Source organism: Oncorhynchus masou, chromosome 10, assembly GCF_036934945.1.
Source record: "Oncorhynchus masou masou isolate Uvic2021 chromosome 10, UVic_Omas_1.1, whole genome shotgun sequence".
Classification (NCBI taxonomy): domain Eukaryota; kingdom Metazoa; phylum Chordata; class Actinopteri; order Salmoniformes; family Salmonidae; genus Oncorhynchus; species Oncorhynchus masou.
In genome coordinates, this window is record NC_088221.1 from 15540933 (window position 1) to 15565330 (window position 24398).

Below are 24398 nucleotides of genomic sequence, written 5' to 3' on the forward strand. Positions count from 1 at the left end.
CTGCTAATGAGTCCTGTCTCCTTAAATTCTCTGGTCCACTGACGCTTCCATGCACATGGGCTTTATTGTTAGCGTAGGCCAGTTAGAGCAATGCCATGATTACATCCGAAGATGAAAAAATCGTGTAAGACTGACCATTACAAGGTACCTCCATCTGGAGGAGCCACGAATGTAAAGGCATGTCATGCTGCAACCATGTCATGCTGCAACGAATTTCAATGTGTACAATATGTTACGAATTTGCAAAACGTATGATATATGAATTCCTAGTCACCTAACTTCAGCTCGGTGACTAACGCTAACATTGGCTAGATGGTTAAAGTTAGCTAGGCTGGGGGTCAAGGTTAAGGTTAGGGTTATGTTATTAATATTAGGGGAAGGGGAAGCTAACATGCTAAGTAGTTGCAATGTTGCTAATTAGCTAAAGTAGTCCGTGATGAGATTCGACCACACATCCTTTGAGTTGCTAGAGGTTCGTGCCACCCGTCCCAATTGAACAACTTTTGTTTTTGTCTAAAGTAGCCAACTGTCTAATGTAACCATACCAAACATAACATATCATACTTATTTGAATGTCCCGGATTTATCTTTACTATGTTATGTCTCGTCTATGACAAACGCTTCTCCAAGTCAGCAGTGTCCTTAAAAGCTGTGATTTTCAATTTGGAATTGCATTTAGTCTGATTGTAATAATAGCATGGAACACAAATTGGTATTCTATTGTTCTTTATTATTCTTAATGAAAATATAGGTTGAAAATCATTAATTAAATCGTTACATGAAATGCTAATTAATATTTGCCCTGTTCGAGAATTGAGGATTTTGTCAAAACAAATATTATTGTAAACAAAGTTAATTACAATGCCATTTGAGAAAGACTATGTATCTACTGGTAACGACTTGATATGCATGTTGTTATATTTAAATATCAGTAGGCCTATGTTTTAGATTGGGTTACTTGACATTTTCTTCAGTGAAACTGTATTCATGTGATTATTTATCTTTTGTCGTGCTTTTCCTTGGAATTAAATACATTTTAAATCTGTTAATGGTCTGAAATGTAGGCCTATTGCTCAGAACACGCATGTTCATCTTTAGAATTCCAGTTTGCAGATACTATAATCGGGGGAAATAATGACAGTTATCAGTCGCACCCACCAAGTGCCCATAAAAATCTGTCCTCTGTTCTGGAAGATGATAATTATTGGTTGTACTATTATCATTTTCGCTGTAGACAGAGGATACCTTTAAGTATTTTTCGAATGTAATTCCAGATATAAATGACTTGAAATTGGGCAATTTTAAAGGAGAGAAGTGCACTTTTCCTTATAAGCCTTAATATGTGATAGAATTCTTCAAATCCAGAGATCCACTGTCAGACGCACATCGCAGACTAGATATTGCTCACCATAATGTTAGCGCTCGCATTTTCAAAACACATTTTTAAAGTTGCTTGTTCTGCTTCGAGTTCAATTATGCAATTAGGTTGATAATCACAGTGACGGAATTTAACTACCTTTAATTTGTTATTCAGGTGGGTATTTTGAGCTGCCGGCTAGTGGTGATTTTGGTTTCAGATCGTCTACAGCAGACGGACTCTTTAACGTACATTGTACAATAATATGAAGATTTGGATACTTGCTGCTTCTTCGTCACCCTCAATGAGTAGTACGCAATGGATATTGGGGATGTGCGTTCTTTTTCCTCACATGATTATCGATTAAGTAAGTGCAAATAATGCCTAATCGCTGTTAACTTAATCTCAGTGTTGATTGAAATGTGGAGCCCATTTATTCTTACTGTATAGCTACTGTCAACTCTACTGATAAACGTTCATACATGCCCTGTTATATGGATCAGCGTGGGTTTTTGACGGGGGTTTTTCTCTCCGGAAACTGAGCCAATAACAAAGGGAAACAGCCTACTCTTTAGTCAGTCGTCAGTTCAGTTAAATCAAACGTGCTCGGGAAAATCATTGTTCAACGTCTATGGTCTTAATGGAAAACTGTCCACACCCCCCATCAACCTGGCTGGGGATTAAATTAGTTGAAGGAGGCTATGTTAAATGTTAGGTTTATTTACGATTAAATTAGCCTACATTATTATGTTACAGAGTAAATCAAAATGTTTAATTGAACTAGATGTGTTTTGAATTTCACGACAAAACATGATGCCGACGGATTTACCAACTGCTGCGGTAAATGGCGGCTGTTGGCTGTTGGGCAAAATACTGTATAGAGGAGATTGATATATAGGGCTGCATGACTCAATACAATACGGTATTATATCAACTATATCATTCCCATTAATGGCAACTGAGAGTGAATACTTTAGTTATTGTATTGTGAGAGCTGGACAATAAATTGATCAGCCAAAGGTCACCCAATCCGTGTTCCAGCAAAGCTATTGCATAATGTAGGCCTACTCCTAATGAAAATGTACTGGACAAGAATTTGGAAATGGGTGACTTTAATTTGAAAATAAGTTAAAATAAATGAAATATAATCCCACCATTGTCAAAACAAAACCTGTTAAAATATGACACTTATAAATAATGTCTTAACACTGCTGCCACATCAGCCTCAAATGAATGACACATTATGTTTCATTCGTTTTGTTTGATTACCCACACATTCATCATTTGGGGATTTGCTAGTTGTGTAGTGTTTTACATCGGTTGACAATCTAGCTAATTAGATACAAAGATGATCGTTTTGTAAGTTGATAACACACGTTCATGGTCATCATGATGTACCCCGCATCAAAAACGTTCAACACTAATGGTTGACTCAGGGCAAACATAACGGTTTGTTAAGTTAAAGCATTCCTGGAGGCATTTTGTTTTTGGTCATGAAATGATTGCACAATAAAATGCTATATGGAGAGATGTTGCATAGACAGCCCAATATGAATCTGGTTTTACAAATATTAAGTTTAAGGTGTTAATTTTCACAACAATATATTTACGCATGTAACATAGGCTAGACTAGTCATTGCTTTAAATGCATAAATTCAATTCTTTGCTCAGATAATTGAGACCACGAGCTATTGCAAGTGTTAAATAAATGGCTAATTATGCGTATGAAAATTAAACATCAGTGTTATGCTAATTCAGCTCGCTTCAGCTGTGGCTCAGAGCACTTGAGACTGGCATGTAATCAAACGGACCTGTAGGATATACATCTGTGCATGTGAACACCAAAAGACGCTGGCAATAATGAGCCAATCTATAACGATTTTTTATGAGATATCGAAATAATATCTAATGCGAAATAAAACGTCGTTTTTCTGTGAAATAGTACGCCTCAAAGCTACACTTAAATGTGTTCATACTGCTATTTATGAACATTCATCTTTGTTGTTGTAGTGTGATTAATTTGGATGAAACAGTTCTTAGATAAAAACACTATGCAGGCTGTTTCTTAATGTTTAAATGAACAGCAGGCCTATCAACATAACATGATCTATCCGTAGCCTATGTGTGATTGATCACAGAATAGGCTATTTCTTTACAACTTGATTATTATTATTATTATCATCAAATAGGCTAGATTTAATTGTGTGTTGTTTCTTTTAAAGCAGACATTTTGGATGTTAGTGTTTATTTTGCTTATACTTTTCCCTGATACCTAAGTACTTAAAAAATACATCTCAGACCTGAATCTGCAGGTCTTGTTGTTTTTCTTGAGTTTATCAGGTCCTTTGGACACAACCCCAGGATCGCCAATAGGCATCATTCTTGGATAGAGTGGACCAATCAGCGACCGCCGTTGATGAATATTCATGAATCCCTGATTCAAACCTTTGAGCGAGTTTGTCTAGACCACTGCATCATGCCTAGACTTTTCACAGAGACAAACTACATTTTCTTATGAATGGAAAGAGAAAAAATCAGTACAGCTTAAATTGGGATCCATCCTTCACTGAGATCATAGAAGAAAACAAAAAAGGAAGAGGAGAGATCCGCCAGAAGAGATGACAATGACTACAATACCAGAAAGTCTTAATAGCCCTGTCTCAGGAAAAACCGTTTTCATGGAATTTGGGCCACCGAGTCAACAAATGTCGCCTTCCTCAATGTCTCACGGACACTATTCCATGCACTGTTTACATTCTGCGGGTCATACGCAACACGAGAGCTCGTACAGTCCAGCCTCATCATTTCCTAGATCTTTAGGTTATCCATACGTTAACTCCGTCGGCAGCCATTCCTCAAGTCCATATCTCAGTACAGTGCAGTCGTACCAAAACAACTCGACACTAACACAGACACGGTTAGAAGATACAGGTAAGATTTATACTTCATCCCTTTCGGCTCTATAATGTTCTTGGAATCTGTTGGTTTGTGTTTTTCGGTCCGCAAACTCGCTTTGGATTGGAGAAGCAACCCAGATGTCGGGGTATTAGACTCGGTAATTATTTATTGCGTAATGCTATAAACAATGTATGCAATTAAGGGTAATTATACCTAAACTACAGCCTGTAAAACGTGCACTGTTGATGCTCATTGCTGTGCAGCAACGTTGGCGAGCTGTCTCCTGAGTAATTTTGCTATTGTCTCCCCTTCTCAGCACAAGAGACAGAGAAGAACACAGTTGTAGAAGGCGGAGAGGTGCGGTTCAATGGGAAAGGGAAAAAGATTCGCAAACCAAGGACTATCTATTCCAGTTTGCAGCTACAGACTCTAAACAGACGATTTCAACAAACTCAATATTTGGCACTGCCAGAGAGAGCCGAGCTCGCAGCTTCGATGGGACTCACGCAAACACAGGCAAGTCAACGTTTGCTTTTACTTTCATTTCCTTAGGCCGATTGCTTGCAGTTTAATGTACTTCTGACCACGTTAAACAATAAGTGGTTACATTGGCTATGTATTCTCTGTTTGTTTGGGTTATAGACAACTGTTGTCCTCATGTTTGACAAAAAAAAATGTTTGTTTTTTATCGAATGTTTCGGATTGATTATCATCATGCAGATGTTCTATGAAAAAGCTTACAAGTATTTCGAGGATTGGCTTTTAAAATAAGTATAATAAATAGCTACACAGAATTATGTTTTGCCGATGTATTCTTCATTTTAGTCTTCATAGCTTTTCCATTTGGCCCATAATGGCAAAACCATGTTCAGCAAGCATTTCCTCTTGCATTCAATTATTTATTAATTTTTAAATAAAACAGGAAAAATTTAGATGAAGATAGCCCAATTTGCCCTGGACTTTCTGGGAATAAATATAGGCTTTTACATTCCAAGTCCAAATGGTGCGTCACTGTCGCCTGGTCTCGAGTTCATGGAAATGGCCCAGCTAGCCAATCTTAATCACATTGGTTGTCTCTCTCTTTTCAGGTAAAGATTTGGTTTCAAAATAAGCGATCGAAGTTCAAGAAACTGATGAAGCAAGGTGGTGGCACGATAGACACGAACGCTTTAGCCCAGTTTAATGGTCACGGACCTACGACTGGATCTCCGGTAGCACCAGTTTGGAGCTCACCGACCACCGTGAAAACATCCGTGGGTGCACCAGGGTCTTACATTCCAAGTTATACCTCATGGTATCCAACTGCACACCAAGAGTCTATGCAGCAACCGCAACTCATGTGAACATAACTGTGAGCTGATAGACCTGTCCCGCCCTCTATACTGCCATGGCCCATATCAGGAGATTTTGGGTCAACAACCCAGCGTGGCCTTGCACTGGCCCGCTGTAGCCATGCACAGATGTAATCCGGAGTTTGCTCTCAAAGTTGCCAGATGACATATTGGCCTCTTCATACCGAACGACGGCACAGAGAATAGCCTGGGAGCCGAGAGACTGAAAAGGGCACTGTCTGCGCCCAAGGGCAAGAAGTCCTGTCATGTCCACGACAGATACCGGAAATTGTTTTGACAAATGGGTCCTCAAGCTGCTGTTATTATCTTTTGTGAAATTTTAATAGGCTATGTGTTAGACGAAATATATTTTGCTGTAACAAGTCAGTGAGAGTATATTTATGTATACTATGTTTGATTTTAAGATTGGCTACATTTCTGATCCCGATGATGATAGAAAATAGGCCTATGAAGCCGTGTATTACCAAGGCCTAACAGATGTAGGCTAGGCCTCTACAGCTCCAACGAAGGTCAACATGGTGATTTGACCATGACCTAGCCTTTAAACAGGCAAACCCCCATTGGTCTATAATGTAACTTTGACCAACGAATGTAGGCCAATCCAATGAATCATTTCAAAAATAGCCTCATCATTTTTATCTGCATGGAATCGAATCTTCAGTCCGTTCCTTAGTTTTCACAGCCCGAGTTGCCCGCGCCCTTTGCGCATGCTACCATGCTGTCTTTATATGTTAATTTAAGTTAAATTATTTCTGTTTTTTTCAATGTCTGTGTCTTTATTTAATATGCAGTGTGTTTGACTTATGAAACGACAACAACGTGTTGTTAATAAAACGTTTAAATGATGATTGGCTGCTTGAGAAGAGCATTAACGTGATCCCGATGATAAAGATATGGTTTGTCATTGTTTGTTATGTGTTGAGCGGTTGGATGTACATAAGGACAATATAATAGGCATTTTTCAGCTTTGGTTTGTGCTGTAATCGATATGTTGTGAAATAGGATTTTTTTTTTTTTTGGACATGTGTTCATTAAGATGAATGTGTTTAGCATCTAGAAATATTTAGTTTTGTATTGATCACTTTAATTTATTGCTTTGTTTTATGGAAGTTGTGTACATAATGTTGAAAACAGTAAAGCTATGATTTAAAAGGCCAGTATAACGTGTCAGACTCCTTACCGGCCATTTGTTGTAGGCCACAACTTTCACATTTCCATGCAAGTCCACGTAGGCCTGAGATATGACATGCAGCTATCTCTTCAGGACTTATATTTAAAACTAATACAGAGGTAAGATACAGTGTGATAAAATAAAGACTATATTGTTATTCCTTTTCATTAGTCTACAATGTGCAGCATTGGCCGTATAGCCTATATGTGATTACGAACAGGCGTTCAGCGTTTCCACATTTTAGTCCCTAGGATAGGCCTATCAGTTTATCATAATCTCTTACTGTGAGTGCTGGATACATCCATGCTGAAGACGTGTCATTTCAAACCTGACCTGATTAATGATGTCAGTTTCTATAACATTGTAATTCTTTCAACAATATAGTGCTTGTTTCTTTTCGGTTTCATTTAGCCGCTATAAGCTCCTTTTAAGTCTTCTGTGGTTCCAACAAACACTGTTTTCATCGATGAATAGAGGAGAGAGCAATGGGGTGTGTTAAGTGAATAATTGGGCGAGAGGCAGGTGCTGCAAAAAGACTGGTTGGTAGAGGAGGTGGGGGTGGGGTTTAAATGCAGATAAGTTAAAGTGAAAAGTTCAAAGGGGCTCTTGTTTGGGTTTGATGATTTAACTGCGCTTTTACAGAAAATTCTGAAGCACCCGATGAGCTGAGGAAAGGACCAATTGAGGGAAAACAGTACAGGCCTACTGGAGACAATAGACTGCCAATATCATCCCGTGCATGCACCATGCACATATACACTCATTCCAGTTGTGTATTTCATAAATACAAGGCCTATATATCCTATATTTCAAATATACTAAATAAAATATATACTTCAGAAAAAACGGAGTGTTATGTTCTTCGAGTTGTTAATGACAACAAAATATTTTCCATAAGTGCGTGTATGGAGCATTCCCCATGAAGATTAAAATGCGAGTGTTTAGTAATTAAGATGACAAATGTGACACAATTTGTGTGACCCGCAGAGACGTTCTAATGTTTAGCCGGCTTGGCCAGAGCAGAGAAGGCACCAGCCATCACTTGAGAAAACCACAGGAATAATGTGGCTAACTCACGGCCACAAATTGCCCTTAAAGTTCACGCATAGACAGATCATCCATCTGCTTGCCTTTACTTATTGTTTGATTTATGTTCAATACAATGAGCAAGATAACAACCTGATCACATTAATGTTACTATAACTTTTGCATTTATGCTATTATTGTTATTATTATTATTCAGGGAAAGGAGCAAAAATATGTGTTGGTCTTGGTTTAATCTTGTCACAAGGTTATCGTTAAATCAACTAATTGGGCCTATTATTGCATAGCAAATCATTATAATTGTAATGACCAATTATATTATTGGATAGCCTATATGTGCCTTTAACTCTTTTCTCTGTGTAAAAATGTATCTTTGTTTTCCCCATTCACTTGGTATAAGTAGTCCTATATAGGCTACTTTATGAGGAGTATAGCCTGGCAATAATCAACCTGAAAATGCTAGAGTGAGGCGTCTGCAACATAAATATACTCTCGCTCTCCCTCCGAAAGGCGCAGCTGCACGTCCAAGAGGTTCAGTGCTATTTCACTGTATTCTCCCCTTGATTACAAGCCGAGCCCATCAAACCCAACATAATTACAGTAATTTGCCCTTATTTATTCTAATGCAGTTTCCCATCTCTGGGGTAATTATGAGCAATTTTTTCGCACGGGGAATATTTCAGCGTTAACAAAAGAGACACTAAAAGAAATTTGCTGCGCAATGAAAATCGTGAAATAGGTGAGCTGCTGCCTCTCCGCTGTTCCCTTACATGTAAGGCTGGCAAATTGCTTGCAGGTGTATAGCACGGGATTGTCTATGCGAAGAGGGTTCAAAATTAGCAAAGCACAATGTAAGAGTAATGAAGGCAGTGGCTGAATTACAGCAAGAGAGGAGGCTTATTCTATGCCAGGTCCCTTCCAAATCCATAGGCTACAGTACCCATTGTCATAGCATGGTGAGTATTGTCTCCGGAAGATTAATCCTTGTTTTTTTCTCCCATTTTTGTACACTTTTTTATTAATAAAAAAACCCAGTGGGTTCGATTCCCGGGACAACTCAAACGTATGCACGCAGTTCTGTAAATCGCTTTGGTTAAACGCGTCTGATAAATGGCATATATTATATTAGTATTGTATACAGACGCGTATGACAATAAAATAACTCGTTACAGATGGTATATTATGGACAAAATAATGACGTTGTTTGAAATTTGTGCAATTTCTATGTTTTCAAGTTGTCTAGAATAGGCAAGAACACATTACAATTTGACATGCGTGCATAATTTGGTCATTTCCAGAAATTAAATGTATGACAACTATGCTCCAATTAAATAGAAAATAGATTTGTAATATTTCAATGAATAGGCCTACAATTAATTACTAACTATATATCCGTTTGATTGTTATAGCCTAATCGTGAAGTCTGTATTAAACTATCAATTAGGTCTAATGGAATCTTGGTGAATACTAAATAGGCTATCACCCCCCCCCCCCCCCCAAAAAAAAATTGTTTTAACATAAAATCTAAAAAATATATAAAATAACGCTCCATAGGCTATATACTTACCGTAATCTCTAAAAAGGAAGCCCGCAGAGTCTCTTTTTGACAGGATTCAAAACGTCCCTGATTTCGATAAAGGCAGATAAATGAAAGTAGCATCTTGATGCATGGGCATATGTTGAGCGCTTGAATCCCATAAACTGTTGCCCATGAAGTGTTAAGTGCTATAACAGCACAGCTCGGAATATGACTGAACATTTCTGCTTTATTTCCCCTTTTTATAGCTGATGGAAAAAAATTGTAGATTATTAGCATAAATGTTTACTCCTCATTACGCTGATGACATTGTGCACTCGAGATCTTGGTAATCTTTGGGAAAATTATGAGCAATTTTTAAAAATGTAAAGCAGCAGTTACCATGCAATTCAGGCTAATTCTGCGTAGGCTCCACACGGATATAATTATCGCCGAGTCAAGATGGTATGCTAAAACCTATGCATTGATATTCCAATTTATTATGTACATACAACTTTGACAACGTTGATGCTTGAAATAGCCTGAAATTGTTTTGTGCAAAAAATTACAGCCCATATTAGGACATCTAAAATTGCGAAGAATTATATAGTAATTGCAGGCTTTCAGATCGGAAAGCGCCAGAATGCTCAAAGTAGAGCAAATGTGGATGTGATTACAGATCAGGGTATAAATTAGGATAGGGGGAATGGCATTTTCAAGTTGCCTACAGGATTCCGGAAGTATAAAGCCACATCATTTCTAATCGGTGAGGATGAGACATGGATGCAGGGCGCAATAAGAAAAATACACATCATTGTGATTGTCATTAACCATTGTTTGCTCGAGACTTACTTTTATTTGACATATATGCACTTCAAGCACCAAATAGACAGAGAAAAAATGTTTAATCTGTCAGATTTTCTTTAATTGATCCCGTGCGTAATGGCTGCATATGCTTCCATAAGTGAACATTATTATTCGTGTGTAGACAAAGACTAGAAAATGCTGCAATGTCAGCTAAGGGCATGTGTTCTGAGGACCTTTCTGAAGCAGATGAATTAGTGCATGCCTTTTATGGAGATTATTGTTCCATCCAAATGTCTATAAAGGGAGACCGTCAAAGACAACGTGAGTATGATCACGCACATTACGCACGCACCTGCTCATCATTTGCGAAATAGGTAAATATTACTAAATGTAAAGTACCACTTGTTAAGCATATTTAAGTATGTATTTATCCAATATATATGTATCTATATATTCACCGCAGTCTTCAATCAAATGTGTATTATCTTGTTTCTTGTTGCACATGTAACAGTATAATTTTAAACCGTGTTACACACAGGCCCACTCAACATGTGGTAGGCCTGCTATCCCGAGGGACTCCTCATATCAAGATAAAGCAACGACAGCCCCAGGGAGAATGTTCCATCTTGTAATGTGGCAATCACTGACAAGGTACATCCTTATGCAGAACGATTCCACGTTATGTGGCTTATGATCACTCAACCATAAAAAGCAACGGGACGACGTGATGATCAAACCTAGCAAACGCTCGTGCATTTGGGATAGATAGGGCCTTCAAAGCTATGTCTTTTACATCCCTTTAGAGAACAGAGGGAACACAATATAAATAAACGTAATAAAATTTTTATTTTACGTCTAAGAAAATCCAGATTTGATCCTTACATTTCAAAACAGAGGATAGGCCTACAAAACAGAGAATTAGGCGCGGCAGGTAGCCTAGTAGTTCGAGCGTTGGGTCAGTAACCAAAAGGTTCCTGGATCGAATCTCCGAGCTGACAAGGTAACTGCCCCTGAACAGGGCAGTTAACCAACTGTTCCCCGGTAGGCTGTCATTGTAAATAAGAATTTGTTCTTAACTGACTTGCCTAGTTAAATAAAAGGCCCACTATCTGGAATGTATTTCAAAACTTGGCTGAGCTAAAGTAGATAACATTTAGCTAAGAATACGATCGTATAAATAAATAAAAATGTGTTTACCAACCTAGTCTACGATGGGAAAAATCTAGCCTGCAATGAGAACCGATGAGAAGGGCCTTGTGTTGTGTGAGTGAACACCATGTGAGAAATGTTTCCATGTTGTTTAGCTTCAGGCGGTCTTGGGTCTAGTTTTTTGATTGGACTGAGTTCATAAAACGTCTGGAGAGTGGCGCTCTGACTCCAGAGAGTCTGAGGGGTTGAGCTCAGTCATACGCCCTCATCTTCCCTTTTGCATGCCACGGCGTGTTGCGTGCCTTTGAATACTCCAACGCTCTCTGCGCCCGGGGCAGTGTTTCTCGGCTCTGTTAATCATCTTGCCTCTATCAAGTTCCCAGAACCATACCCAGCTAGATTTAACGCGTCTATAAAACATGAGTTAAGAAGACGAAACAATTTGCAGCTAATAAATAATACAAATGCATAACCAAATGGTGGTATTTTAATATGGTTATGACTTAAGCTACGTCTTTCAAAAAGCTTGTCGAGCCCATACCTGCGACGTTCAAATTTTGTGAGCTACGTTGAAAGATTTACAAGGGTCAGGAACATGTCTTTGACGGATGGAGAACTCTTCTGGCGCGGTGGTATTGAATGGAGGCGGAGTAGAGTTCTTCTCTCAGTAGGCTAAATAAGAAAGCTCCATTGAAGTATGCTTATTGATAGACTATAAAAGGCGCAAAGAACCGGGCTAAGCTTCAATGCAAAAATAAATCCACTCCTCACTTAGTATACACATTTCTTAAAATTGAGAAAAACACCATGTACACAGAAAACACATTTTATTTAAATAAGGCGTTATCATATTATAAAAGAAATACTGCTAACCATAAAAATAAATTAAAGACAATACACGATCAAAATGTTATACAAGTTCATTATGAATATGGGACAATCAGTAGCTTACGAAGGATTTAGAAGGTATTTGGCCCTAATATCAACAAGAAAAAAAATGACAGGACTTAATATGAAAAGAATGTTATGAAATATGCTCAAAGACGAATTCTGACACCGTACAAAATAAATCAAGAGTAAAGAATAGGCCCAATAGAAATCTGAGTGCATGTAAAACATTGATCTCATCATACAACAAAACTGAGGTCATTTTCAAAAGGCACGATACAGTTGCAAATTGTGCTAGATGTGACAGTTGTTTACATCCTGCAATCAACTTTTTACTTGCACTGATGCAAAAGTAACGCCCGCGCTAAAAGAAAGCAACTTACTCCGCGATTGCTCTGGATATTAGTGGTTCATACATTTTATCCATTAAAATAAACTAAATAAATAAATACAAAAATAACTGTACAAATCTGTAGTTTGCCATTTGCCGGCGTGAGGGCTGTGACCTTCTGAATTACCCTGGCACCTATACATTAAGTTGGCCAACGTTGCGCGTAAAGTTCGCTTTGTGAGGTCTGTGAAAATGTATCGTGAACTTTAATGTTTCACCAGTATTCTCCGAGTAAGAGTCAATTGTATTAAAATATTGTCCCAGCGCTCAAGACGGAGTTGTGGTGGTTCTGGATACGCGGGACAGACTGAAGATGCGTTGCAGAGTTCGTTGATGAGTACCAAGAATAGTTTGCCAAGAAAGAAGGCGCAGTCGTATTTGGAGAGCTGCTGCTCTGAGGTAAACTGGAGTTTACATTGTTCATTATTTGATTTTGTGGAAAGTCCCAGGCATTGGCGGGTGGAGAGTTACACTGGGGAGACTCGATGGAGGCCACATGTTGTTCAGGGGGGATTTCTCCACTTTTCCACAACTTCTTGAACTTGGAGCGACGGTTCTGGAACCAAATTTTCACCTGAAAAGGAACTCTGTTACTATTGTTCTAAACCTAAAGCTTATTTCAAAACGTATCCTAAGAGACAAACTAAACACAAATGCTGGAAAAATATAAATAGCAGTCCAAAGTAAAAATGTCATGCTTATATAAAATATGTAGCTTGCCATAATATTCACAGATTGGGGATGGGGGATTTGACAGAAACTGGATGCATTGCAGAGTTGCACTAACCTGGGTTTGTGTCAGGCCCATTGAGGCTGCCAGCTCGGCTCTCTCCGGTAAAGCCAAGTACTGTGTCTTTTGGAATCTCCGTTGAAGAGCGGCCAGTTGGAAGCTTGAATAAATAGTTCGAGGTTTTCTGACCTTCTTCGGTTTTCCGTTAACCATTCGGATTTCAGGTTCACTTTCTTCTTTTTCTGAGAAATACATGTACGAACAATTATTACAAATGCATACCATTTTTGATCTTAGTAGAATTTACATGTAATAGAATACGAATAGGAAAACATTGCGATTTTATTTACCTGCATCCGTTAGAGTCGGTGAAGAACTCGAACCATAGGAGCCGTAGGTGCCATAAGTGGAGTTGAAACCAAGATCGTATGATTTGTTATTGTATTGAACGTTGCTCATACCACTGCTGTGGTACTGGTAAGTCCCGAGTTGGCCATATGGAGACCCTGCGCAGTGTCCAGGCTGTTGGCTATTGTAAAAGCTGCTGTCCGTCGCCGTCGATACTGGTAGAGTTGGGGATTCCTGCGATTTGTGCAAGCTGTGGTAACTGTTCGAGGTAATCTGGTTCGAATGCATGTCAGTATTTAGACTGTCAAAAACTCCAGTCATTTTATCGGCAAAGTCGCGCAAGTAGATGTGGTTGAAGCAATGCAATTGAACACGTCAATTAGCAAAGAATGCTTAAATCTCGTAGATTAAATGAGTTGAGTGTAAAATGGCATCCCCATGAACTTTACCTAAAAACGACGAAGGTGTGTCCCTCTCTCAGTGGTCTGTGATTGTCTGCTATAGGAGGCTAGCGGGCGGGCCTTTATCCAGTATCACGTGGGAGGCAGAGCTGGTATTTCCGAGGCAGCCAATGAGTACTGTGTGCATGTCTGACAACTCCACAGATTTTCAGACTCCACCATTTACTTATCCCGCTTGTTTGCCCTGCACGGATTGACAAATGTAAAACATATTTAACAATATATCGTAAACTAAACTTCTAAAGCAGAGGCTATAGAAAATGTGATAACACATGTTTGTACAATATAACATTTAGCAGTTATTTATCTGTTATAGAGACCTGCTCTTTGAAAAACCTTCTGGAAGTCCAAACAGCCTCTGTTAATTCAGAACATGAGATACGTGTGTAAATGTACGTTTTGCGTCTACTTATATGACTTCACACTTTGCGCATTAGACCCTAAGGGAGTTCAAATTCTATTTATATAGTTCAAGATTGTATTTGTATTAAAAGATTTCAAAGACAAATGTTTTATTTTACAGGATCATATTTCAACGATAAGTATAGGACATAATGGCATCTGTGCGCCACCTGTCTGCGCCCAAAAAGAAACATGCAAAAAAAGACCAACACACAAACACACACGCACACGCCTTCTTAACATTTTAGGCTTCTACTCACCAGATTGAGGTGTATGCCTAAACGTTACTGCAATGAAAATTTGAGGATGAGAGGATGTCAGACCCTGAGAATTTTCTCTTCACCTTTTGGTTTTGGGCGTGGAGGTTATGATTGACATATACTACTCCTGCCTGTAGCCCTCTGGGAGACCGTCATGGTAGGCTAGCGTCCTCATGTGGTGGCAGAATATAGATTGTGAAGATTTTCTCGTTGAAACGGGGATGCCTGAGATAATTTATAGATTAAGTGGGCTAGTGTAGGTTTACTGAACTACCAGTTTAGCGACCTCCAAAAACGGCACCCACGTCGAACCCTATAGGCCTACTAGAACATGGAGGCGAGTTACCTACACGGGGAAGAACGGTAGAAGAGACAAGGATGTTGGGGGATACCACATCGCAAAAGCAGCTGGCTTGTCTCAAGCAAGTTTCTATCCCCATCTTGGTCAACATTTCTTGCGGCACTTGCAGGTCCTTTTCCACTACAAGATGGCAGCATGTTCACCCTGTTGGCCCACAGACATTTACTGCAATTAAACATTTATTTACATTTTTACTGCACTTCATTTTTATTTTTTGGGGGGGATTCTTCAGTCATGTTTTATCGAATGCATACGCTATTTTAGCTCTGTAAACACATCTCAGCAATGTAAAAAAAAATATGTCTTGTTTTCCCAGAGAACATGACTGAAGTGTCAGCCTCTTTCTCTATTTGAAGTGATACCTATCATGTCCTCTAAAATGTACATGAACATATCTTCTACCCCCGTGAGATGACTATTTCGACTATTTATACACTTTTCACCAGGCAGCGTGACATGATCATGAGTGACATTGAGGCAAGCGTAAACATTGTTCTCTGTTGCTACAACTGCATTCACCTTCATCGTGGTATAAGAAATATACCATAGTAATATAGTGGGTGGGTGGTACAGTACAAATTAAGAGTTTATTTCCAAAACGTTATATAAAATATATATATATATATATATTTTTTTTTTTATCAGAAATTATTTCTTATGGGTACGTTCATGTGTGTGTAAAATATTGCAAAGGTTTTATTCATAGATTTTAGATGTGTGTGAAATAATTGTTTTGTTGTTGCAGAACGCTATATATCCATTGTTTAGCTGGAATTGTTTTATTTACTTAACCCTTATTTTACCAGGTAAGTTGATTGAGAACACATTCTCATTTACAGCAATGACCTGGTTCCACCCTAGAGTTGATGTGGTAGGAAACTCCTGGTTTCTCATTTCGGTTTGGGCCACAACCCTCAGGAGACCGGTTCTTCTATACAGAGCCATGAATATTTCGGAAACATAACCAGATAGAGACTTCTCATCTTTTTCCCGACTTAGGGGAAATACATATTACTGTATTGAATTATTATTTTAACAATTTTTTAAAATATTGATGTCACAGATCTATCATTTGTTTATTAAAAAAATAGTTATTTGTTCCATTTGACTGTGGTAAACCTAGCAGGTCTACTTATTTCTCTGAGAGTGAGGTGGATATAGAGCATTTAGTAAAAAAACGTGATTATTTATCTCTCTGAAATGAAACCATCAAGTGATAGATTTTAAACAAATACGTGCATGTCAACCCCATGCCATAATTAGATAGAGAGAAAACACACTAATCTCTTTCATAATTTCTTTAAACATCCAAAGCTAATTGACCAACATTTCTGAAAATGTATATATGGCGTTTTGGAATGAAACTCTTCAAATCATTCTGTTCTCTTGATGAGGGCACTCCACACCTCTATTACGAACTCATCTTGGTTGATTATATATAGGCCTATATGTCCTTTCAAAGACAACAACACCTGGCAAGCAACTCATATTGCTATACCATTTGCGTCCTATCTGAGAACTGATGCATGAGGACATTAAGACAGCAATAAGACGACAAATAATATTGTCAATCCTTTTTTATGCATTGTTTTGGTTGTTTAGAGTGGCCCAAACATGCCCTCTAGGGGTCAGCATCATCTCATTTAGCCAACAGATTCTTGAAATAATGTCTTCTGTTTTATTGTACACATTCCAAATGCCCTTGATATACAGAACACCCCATGTATCACAGCATTTCAAGTTGATATGAGACTATGTGGACATGATCATAAAAGTAAGGTTTTGGCTATGTACAGTATATTATATGAGGTTCAGTAGAAACTGTATTGAGACTCCTTCTCTTGTTGCCCTTACCACAGTAACATGGAGATATGCTTGTGAAGAAATGAAACCATGAGCATACAGCAACAGTTGCAGTTCTTAATTGGGTGGTGCCGGAAGAAAAAGTGAGCACGAGGGGCCTCCCAGGTGGCGCCGTGGTCTTGGGCACTGCATCGCAGCGCTAGCTGTGCCACCAGAGACTCTGGGTTTGCGCCCAGGCTCTGTTGCAGCCGGCTGCAACTGGGAGGTCTGTGGGGCAATGCACAATTGGCCTAGTGTCGTCTGGGTTAGGGAGGGTTTGGCCGGTAGGGATATCCTTGTCTCATCACGCACCACCAGGGACTCCTGTGGCGGGCCGGGCGCAGTGCACGCTAACCACACTAACCAAGGTCGCCAGGTGCACAGTGTTTCGGCTGGCTCCCGGGTTGGATGCGCCCTGTGTTAAGAAGGAGTGCGGCTTGGTTGGGTTGTGTTTCGGAGGACGCATGACTTTCGACCTTCGTCTCTCGCGAGCCCGTACAGGAGTTGTAGCGATGAGACAAGATGGTAACTACTAATAATTGGATACTACGAAAAAGGGGGTAAAACATTTTTTTTTAAACAATTGAGCACGAGAAGGGGGATCTCCGAGGTACTGGAAAGCATGAGAAAAAAAATACAATAAACCTTATAATAAAGCATTGCATGAAAACTATTACGGTCTACAAAGGGAAACCCAGATGCGAGCTGCCCAGTGGCGCAAGCCTACCAAACAAGCTAAATTACTTTTATGCTCGCTTTGAGGCAAGCAACATTTGAAGCATGCACAAGAGCACCAGCTGTTCTGGATGACTGTGCGATAACGCTCTCGGTAGCCAACGTGAGCAAGAACTTTAAACAGGTCAACATTCACAAAGCCGCAGGGCCAGATGGATTACCAGAACGTGTACTCATAGCATGCATGGACCAACTGGCAAGTGACTTCACTGTCATTATCAACCTCTGAGTCTGTAATACCTAGATATTTGAAGCGGACCACCACAATCCTTGTGCCCAAGGAAGAGAAGGTGACCTGCCTAAATGATTACCACGCCGTAACACTCACGTCGGTAGCCATGAAGTGCTTTGAAAGGCTGGTCATGGCTCATCAACAGCATCCTCCCGGATACCCTAGACCCACTCCAATTCGCATACCGCCCCAACAGATCCACAGATGACGCAATCTCAATCTCACTCCACACTGCCCTTTCCCACCTGGACAAAAGGATCACCTATGTGAGAATACTGTTCATTGACTACAGCTCTGCGTTCAACACCATAGTGCCCACGAAGCTCATCACTAAGCCAATGACCCTGGGACTAAATACCTCCCCTGCAACTGGATTCTGGTCTTCTTGACGGGCCGCCCCCAGGTAAGGGTAAGGGTAGGCAACAATACGTCTGCCACGCTGGTCCACAACACTGGGGCCCCTCAGGGTTGTGTACTTATTTCCCTCCTGTACTCCCTGTTCACCCACGACTGTGGTGCCAAACACGACTCCAACACCATCATTAAGTTTGCTGATGACACAACAGTGGTAGGCCTGATCACCGACAACAATGACACAGCCTATAAGGAGGTCAGAGAACAGGCAGTGTGTTGCCAGGACAACAACCTCTCCCTCAATGTGAGCAAGACAAAGGAGCTGATCGTGGACTACAGGAAAAGGTGGGCCGAACAGGCCTCCATTAACATCAACGGGGCTGTAGTGGAGCAGGTTGAGAGAATCAAGTTCCTTGGTGTCCACATCTCCAACAAACTATCATGGTCCAAACACACCAAGACAGTCGTGAAGAGGGCACGACAAAACCTTTTCCCCCTCAAGAGGCTGAAAGGATTTAGCATGGGTGCCCAGATCCTCAAAAAGTTCTACAGTTGCACCATCGAGATGGTCCTGACCGGTTGCATCCCCGCCTGGTATGGCAAATGCTCTGCATCTGACCGTAAGGCGCTACAGAGTGTAATGCGTGGGCCAAGCTTCCTGCAATCCAGGACCTATAGAATAGGCGGTGTCAGAGGAAAGACCATAAACTTGTCAGAGACTCCAATCACCCGAGTCACAAACTGTTTTCTCTGCTACCACACGGCAAGCGGTACCAGAGCGCCAAGTCTAGGACCAAAAGGCTCCTTAACAGCTTCTACCCCCAAGCCATAAGACTGCTGAATAATTGATCAAATGGCCACCGGACTATTACATTGACCCCCCCCCCACTCGTTTTGTACACTGCTGCTACTTGCTGTTTATTATCTATACATAGTCACTTCACCCCTACCTACATGTACAAATTACCTCGACTAACCGGTACCCCTGCACATTGACTCTTTACCTGTATATAGCCTCGTTATTGTGTTACTTTTTATTATTTTGTATATTTTACTGTAGTTAATTTGGTAAATATTTTCTTAACCCTTCTTGAACTGCACTGTTGGTTAAAGGAATGTAGGTAAGCATTTCACGGTAAGGTCTACACTTGATGTATTCGGCACATGTGACAAATACAGTTTGATTTGAATATCGTCACATTTTTCTTTATTCTTTATTTAACCTTTAGATAACTAGGCATGTCAGTTAAGAACAAATTCTTATTTACAATGATGGCCTACCAAAAGGCAAAAGACCTCCTGCGGGGACAGGGGCTGGGATTAAAATTTAATTAACATAAATATAGGCCAAAACACACATCACGACAAGGGAGACAACACAGCACTACGTAAGAGACCTAAGACAACATAGCAAGGCAGCAACACATAACACAGCATGGTAGCAACATAACATCGTAGCAGCACAAAACATGGTTCAAACATTATTGGGCACAGACAACAGCACAAAGGGCAAGAAGGTAGAGACAACAATACATCACGCAAAGCAACCACAACTGTCAGTGAGAGTGTCCATGATTGAGTCTTTGAACGAAGAGATTGAGATAAAACTGTCCAGTTTGAGTGTTTGTTGCAGCTCATTCCAGTCGCTAGCCGCAGCGAACTGAAAAGACGAGCGACCCAGGCATGTGTGTGCTTTGGGGACCTGTAACAGAATGTGACTGGCAGAACGGGTATTGTATGTGGAGGATGAGCGCTGCAGTAGATATCTCAGACATGGGGGAGTAAGGCCTAAGAGGGTTTTATAAATAAGCATCAACCAGTGGGTCTTGCGACGGGTATACAGTGATGACCAATTTACAGAGGAGTATAGAGTTGCAGTGATGCCTCCTATAAGGAGCATTGGTGGCAAATCTGATGGTCGAATGGTAAAGACCATCTTGACACTCGAGAGCACCCTTACCTGCTGATCTATACATTTTGTCTCTGTAATCTATATGGGAAGGATGGTAATCTGAATCAGAGTTAGTTTGGCAGCTGGGGTGAAAGAGGAACGATTACAATAGAGGTGTAACGATCATCGTTGAATGAGGTGAGGACCAAAGCGCAGCGTGGTAAGCGTTCATCTTATTTAATGAAAAAACTGAACACTGAATAACAAACAACAAAGAAACAACCGAAACAGTTCTGTCTGGTGCAGACACACAAAGACTGAAGATAACCACCCACAAAACACAATCGAAAACAGGCTACCTAAATATGGTTCTCAATTAGGGACAACGATTGACAGCTGCCTCTGAATGAGAACCATACCAGGCCAAACACAGAAATAGAAAATCATAGAAAAACTAACATAGACAACCCACCCAACTCACGCCCTGACCATACTAAAACAAAACAAAACAAAGGAACTAAAGTCAGAACGTGACAAGGTGAAACCAAGTCTAGATTTAACTTTAGCCTGCAGCTTTGATATGTGCTGAGAGAAGGACAGTGTACTGTCTAGGCATACTCCCAAGTACTTGTATGAGGTGACTACCTCAACCTCTAAACCCTCAGAGGTAGTAATCACACCTGTGGGGAGAGGGGCCTTCTTCTTACCAAACCACATGACCTTTGTTTTGGAGGTGTTCAGAACAAGGTTAATGGTAGAGAAAGCTTGTTGGACACTAAGAAAGCTTTGTTGCAGAGCATGTAACACAAAATCCAGGGAGGGGCCAGCTGAGTATAAGACTGTATCATCTGCATATAAATGGATGAGAGCGCTTCCTGCTATCTGAGCTATGTTGATTTAAATTGAGAAGAGCCTAGGATTGAGCCTTGGGGTACTCCTTTGGTGACAGGCAGTGGTTGAGACAGCAGATTTTCTGACTATACACTGCACTCTTTGAGTGAGGTAGTTAGCAAACCAGGCCAAAGATCCCTCAGAATATTCCTCAGCCGGCCCACAAGAATGGAATAGTCTACCGTATCAAAAGCTTTGGCCAAGTCAATAATAATAGCAGCACGACATTGCTTAGAATCAAGGGCAATGGTGACATCACTGAGGACCTTTAAGGTTGCAGTGACACATACATAACCTGAGCGGAAACCAGATTACATATCAGAGAGAGAACTATAGACATCAAAAAAGTCAGTCAGTTGATTATTGACAAGTCTTTCCAATACTTTTAATAAACAGGGCAAACTAGAAATAGGCCTATAACAGTTAGGATCAGCTTGATCTCCCAATTTAAATAAAGAACGAATCGTGGCTACCTTCCAAGCAATGGGAACCTCTCCAGAAAGGAGAGACAGGATAAAAAGGTTGGAGATAGGCTTGGCGATGATAGGGGCAGCAACCTTAATGAAGAAAGGGTCTATCAAATCAAATCAAATCAAATTTATTTATATAGCCCTTCGTGCATCAGCTGATATCTCAAAGTGCTGTACAGAAACCCAGCCTAAAACCCCAAACAGCAAGCAATGCAAGTGTAGAAGCACGGTGGTTAGGAAAAACTCCCTTGAAAGGCCAAAACCTAGGAAGAAACCTAGAGAGGAACCAGGCTATGTGGGGTGGCCAGTCCTCTTCTGGCTGTGCCAGGTAGAGATTATAACAGAACATGGCCAAGATGTTCAAATGTTCATAAATGACCAGCATGGTAAAATAATAATAAGGCAGAACAGTTGAAACTGGAGCAGCAGCACGGCCAGGTGGACTGTGGACAGCAAGGAGTCATCATGTCAGGCAGTCCTGGGGCATGGTCCTAGGGCTCAGGTCCTCCGAGGGAGAGAAAGAAAGAGAATTAGAGAGAGCATATGTGGGGTGGCCAGTCCTCTTCCGGCTGTGCCGGGTGGAGATTATAACAGAACATGGCCAAGATGTTCAAATGTTCATAAATGACCAGCATGGTCGAATAATAATAAGGCAGAACAGTTGAAACTGGAGCAGCAGCACGGCCAGGTGGAATGGGGACAGCAAGGAGTCATCATGTCAGGTAGTCCTGGGGCATGGTCCTAGGGCTCAGGTCCTCCGAGAGAGAGAAAGAGAGAGAGAAGGAGAGAATTAGAGAACGCACACTTAGATTCACACAGGACACCAAATTCTAACCCAGATGTTTTTTGGGGGTCAAGTTTCAGGAACTCCTCTAGCACCTCAGACTCAGTGACTGCCTGCAGGGAGAAACTTTGTTTTAGGGGAGCAGGGGGAAAAGCATCAGGGATAGTCACATTCAAAGGGGTGGGAGATGAGGAAATGTTGGACGGGCAAGGAGGCATGGCTGAGTCAAATGGGAATCCTGACTTAATGAAGTGGTGATTCAGCAATGTGATTCTTGTCAGTAACAACCACATAATTTAAGCGACATGAGCAGCTGTGAGGAGGGTTTATTCTCCAGGTCTTTAATTGTATTCCAGAACTTCTTGGTGTTAGACCCACAGAGAGAGAACTGCTCCTTAAAGTAACTAACTTTGGCCTTCCGGATAGCCTGAGTGCACTTAGTTCTCATTTGCCTGAATGAGAGCCAGTCAGCCTGAGCATGCGTGTGCCGAGCCTTTCACCAAATGCAATTCTTGAGGTGGAGTAACTCTGCAAGAGCACGGTGGAACCAGGGGCTGAACCTGTTTTTCAATTCTCATTTTCTGTATGGGTGCGTGTTTGTTAATAATACCACTGAAAATATCAAAAAGAAGGTACAGTATACAGAGGCCAGGTCATGAAGGAAATCTTGCTCATTCAAGTTTTTTTTTTTAGCAACGTCTATGACAAATCAGGACAGGTTGTTTCACTGAGCAGCCATTATGAACACAGGCTGTAAAACAGTGATCACTAAGGTCATTACAGAGAACCCCAGGCTGATTCCTATCAGGATTATTTGTGAGAATAACATCAAGAAGAGTAGCCTTTTCTGGGTGTTTGGAGTCATACCTTGTAGGATTGGTAATCATCTGAGAAAGATATAGGGAGTCCCGTTGCTTTAGGACTTGGTCAGGTGGTTTAAGCATGTCCCAGTTTAGGTCACCTAGCAGGACAAATTCAGACTTGGTGTAAGGGGCCAGGAGAGAGCTTATAGGGCAGGTCGAGTACAGTCCGGTGCTGATGGAGGACGATAGCACCCAGCAACAGCCAACAAAGAGCTATTTGAAAGTTTAATACTTAAAACCAGCAAATCAAATTGTTTGGGGACAGGCTTGGTGGAGACAAATGAGCACTGAAGGTGATCCTTGGTAACGATTGTCCCTCCCCCACCTTTGGAACTTCTGTCTTGTCGAAAAAGGTTATTACCAGAAAGGTTAACATCAGTATTCCAAACACTCTTCTTTAACCACATCTCAGTGGTTAAGGACTGCACATTTGCACAGTGCAGGGTTTTCAGAACTCTGTCCAAAGGGTGGGCGTTTTGGTTTTTGCACTTATCATCAAGCTTTGATTATTTTAATCAGCTGTGTAGTGCTAGGGGGAAAAAACCAAAACTACTTTGGCACTGTCAAACAGATAATCTGAGATCAATAAAACGCCCTTGTCTTGAATCCATAGCCTAGGCCAGAGGTGTCAAACAAATTCCATGGAGGGCCTAGTGTCTGCTGGCTTTTGGGTTTTCCTTTCAATTAAGACCTAGACAATCAGGTGAGAGGAGTTCCTTACTAATTAGTAACCTTAAATCGTCAGTCATGTACAAGGAAGGAGCGAAAACCAGCAGACACTCGGCCCTCTGCAGAATGAGTTGGACACGTGGTCTAGGCCTGGGCATGTGAAGAAATATTGTAGGCTACGATATGAGAAGGAAATGACTTAGGACATTGAACTCGTCATTACATCTGGTTGGCAAGCATGTGAATGGTTTGTCTCTGGAGTGTATGGTTGATGAAACGGTGGAGCTTGTGTTGTTATAGTGTAAGTATGTTGAAGAGAGGGAAAGATTGAAGTGTAGGGCCATTGAAGTTGGACGGGGTTGGGGGGGTTGGAAGGGATTTGGGGGGTGAGGGAAGGTCTATTACATGTTAGTAGGGCTCTTTTTTATTTTCTCAGAAGTACTGAGTTAGGTAGGATTTAGACATTTTGTAAACTGAGATTGACCACACACTCCAGCACAGTAGGTGGCGGCATGCACCTTTAACGTTTTGT

General features: G+C 40.7%; 2 protein-coding genes across 2 annotated transcripts; one reads left to right on the forward strand and one right to left on the reverse strand.

Annotated features, from left to right (window-relative positions):
* The first annotated feature begins 1346 nt into the window (after positions 1 to 1346).
* LOC135547222 (homeobox protein Dlx1a) lies at positions 1347 to 6764 on the forward strand. The gene is made up of 3 exons (XM_064976012.1): positions 1347 to 4288; positions 4572 to 4771; positions 5344 to 6764. The coding sequence occupies exons 1-3, from the start codon at positions 3976 to 3978 to the stop codon at positions 5596 to 5598; spliced, it is 768 nt and encodes a 255-aa protein (XP_064832084.1). The 5' UTR covers positions 1347 to 3975; the 3' UTR covers positions 5599 to 6764.
* Positions 6765 to 12104: 5340 nt separating this feature from the next.
* Positions 12105 to 14849, reverse strand: LOC135546930 (homeobox protein Dlx2a-like). Its single transcript, XM_064975486.1, has 4 exons — positions 14775 to 14849; positions 13654 to 14296; positions 13361 to 13545; positions 12105 to 13147 (listed from the first exon to the last, which is right to left on the reverse strand). Exons 2-4 carry the CDS (start codon positions 13970 to 13972, stop codon positions 12821 to 12823), a joined length of 831 nt encoding a protein of 276 aa, XP_064831558.1. The 5' UTR covers positions 13973 to 14296; positions 14775 to 14849; the 3' UTR covers positions 12105 to 12820.
* Positions 14850 to 24398: the final 9549 nt, after the last annotated feature.

Bases quoted from the DNA above. Each gene is read 5' to 3' on its own strand.
- LOC135547222 (XM_064976012.1), top strand. From the start codon at position 3,976: ATGACAATGACTACAATACCAGAAAGTCTTAATAGCCCTGTCTCAGGA. The intron at 4,289-4,571 runs GTAAGATTTATA...TCCCCTTCTCAG, and splicing joins GACACGGTTAGAAGATACAG to CACAAGAGACAGAGAAGAAC. The intron at 4,772-5,343 runs GCAAGTCAACGT...CTCTCTTTTCAG, and splicing joins TGGGACTCACGCAAACACAG to GTAAAGATTTGGTTTCAAAA.
- LOC135546930 (XM_064975486.1), bottom strand. From the start codon at position 13,972: ATGACTGGAGTTTTTGACAGTCTAAATACTGACATGCATTCGAACCAG. The intron at 13,546-13,653 runs GTAAATAAAATC...TGTATTTCTCAG, and splicing joins ACCGACTCTAACGGATGCAG to AAAAAGAAGAAAGTGAACCT. The intron at 13,148-13,360 runs GTTAGTGCAACT...GTTCCTTTTCAG, and splicing joins TGGGCCTGACACAAACCCAG to GTGAAAATTTGGTTCCAGAA.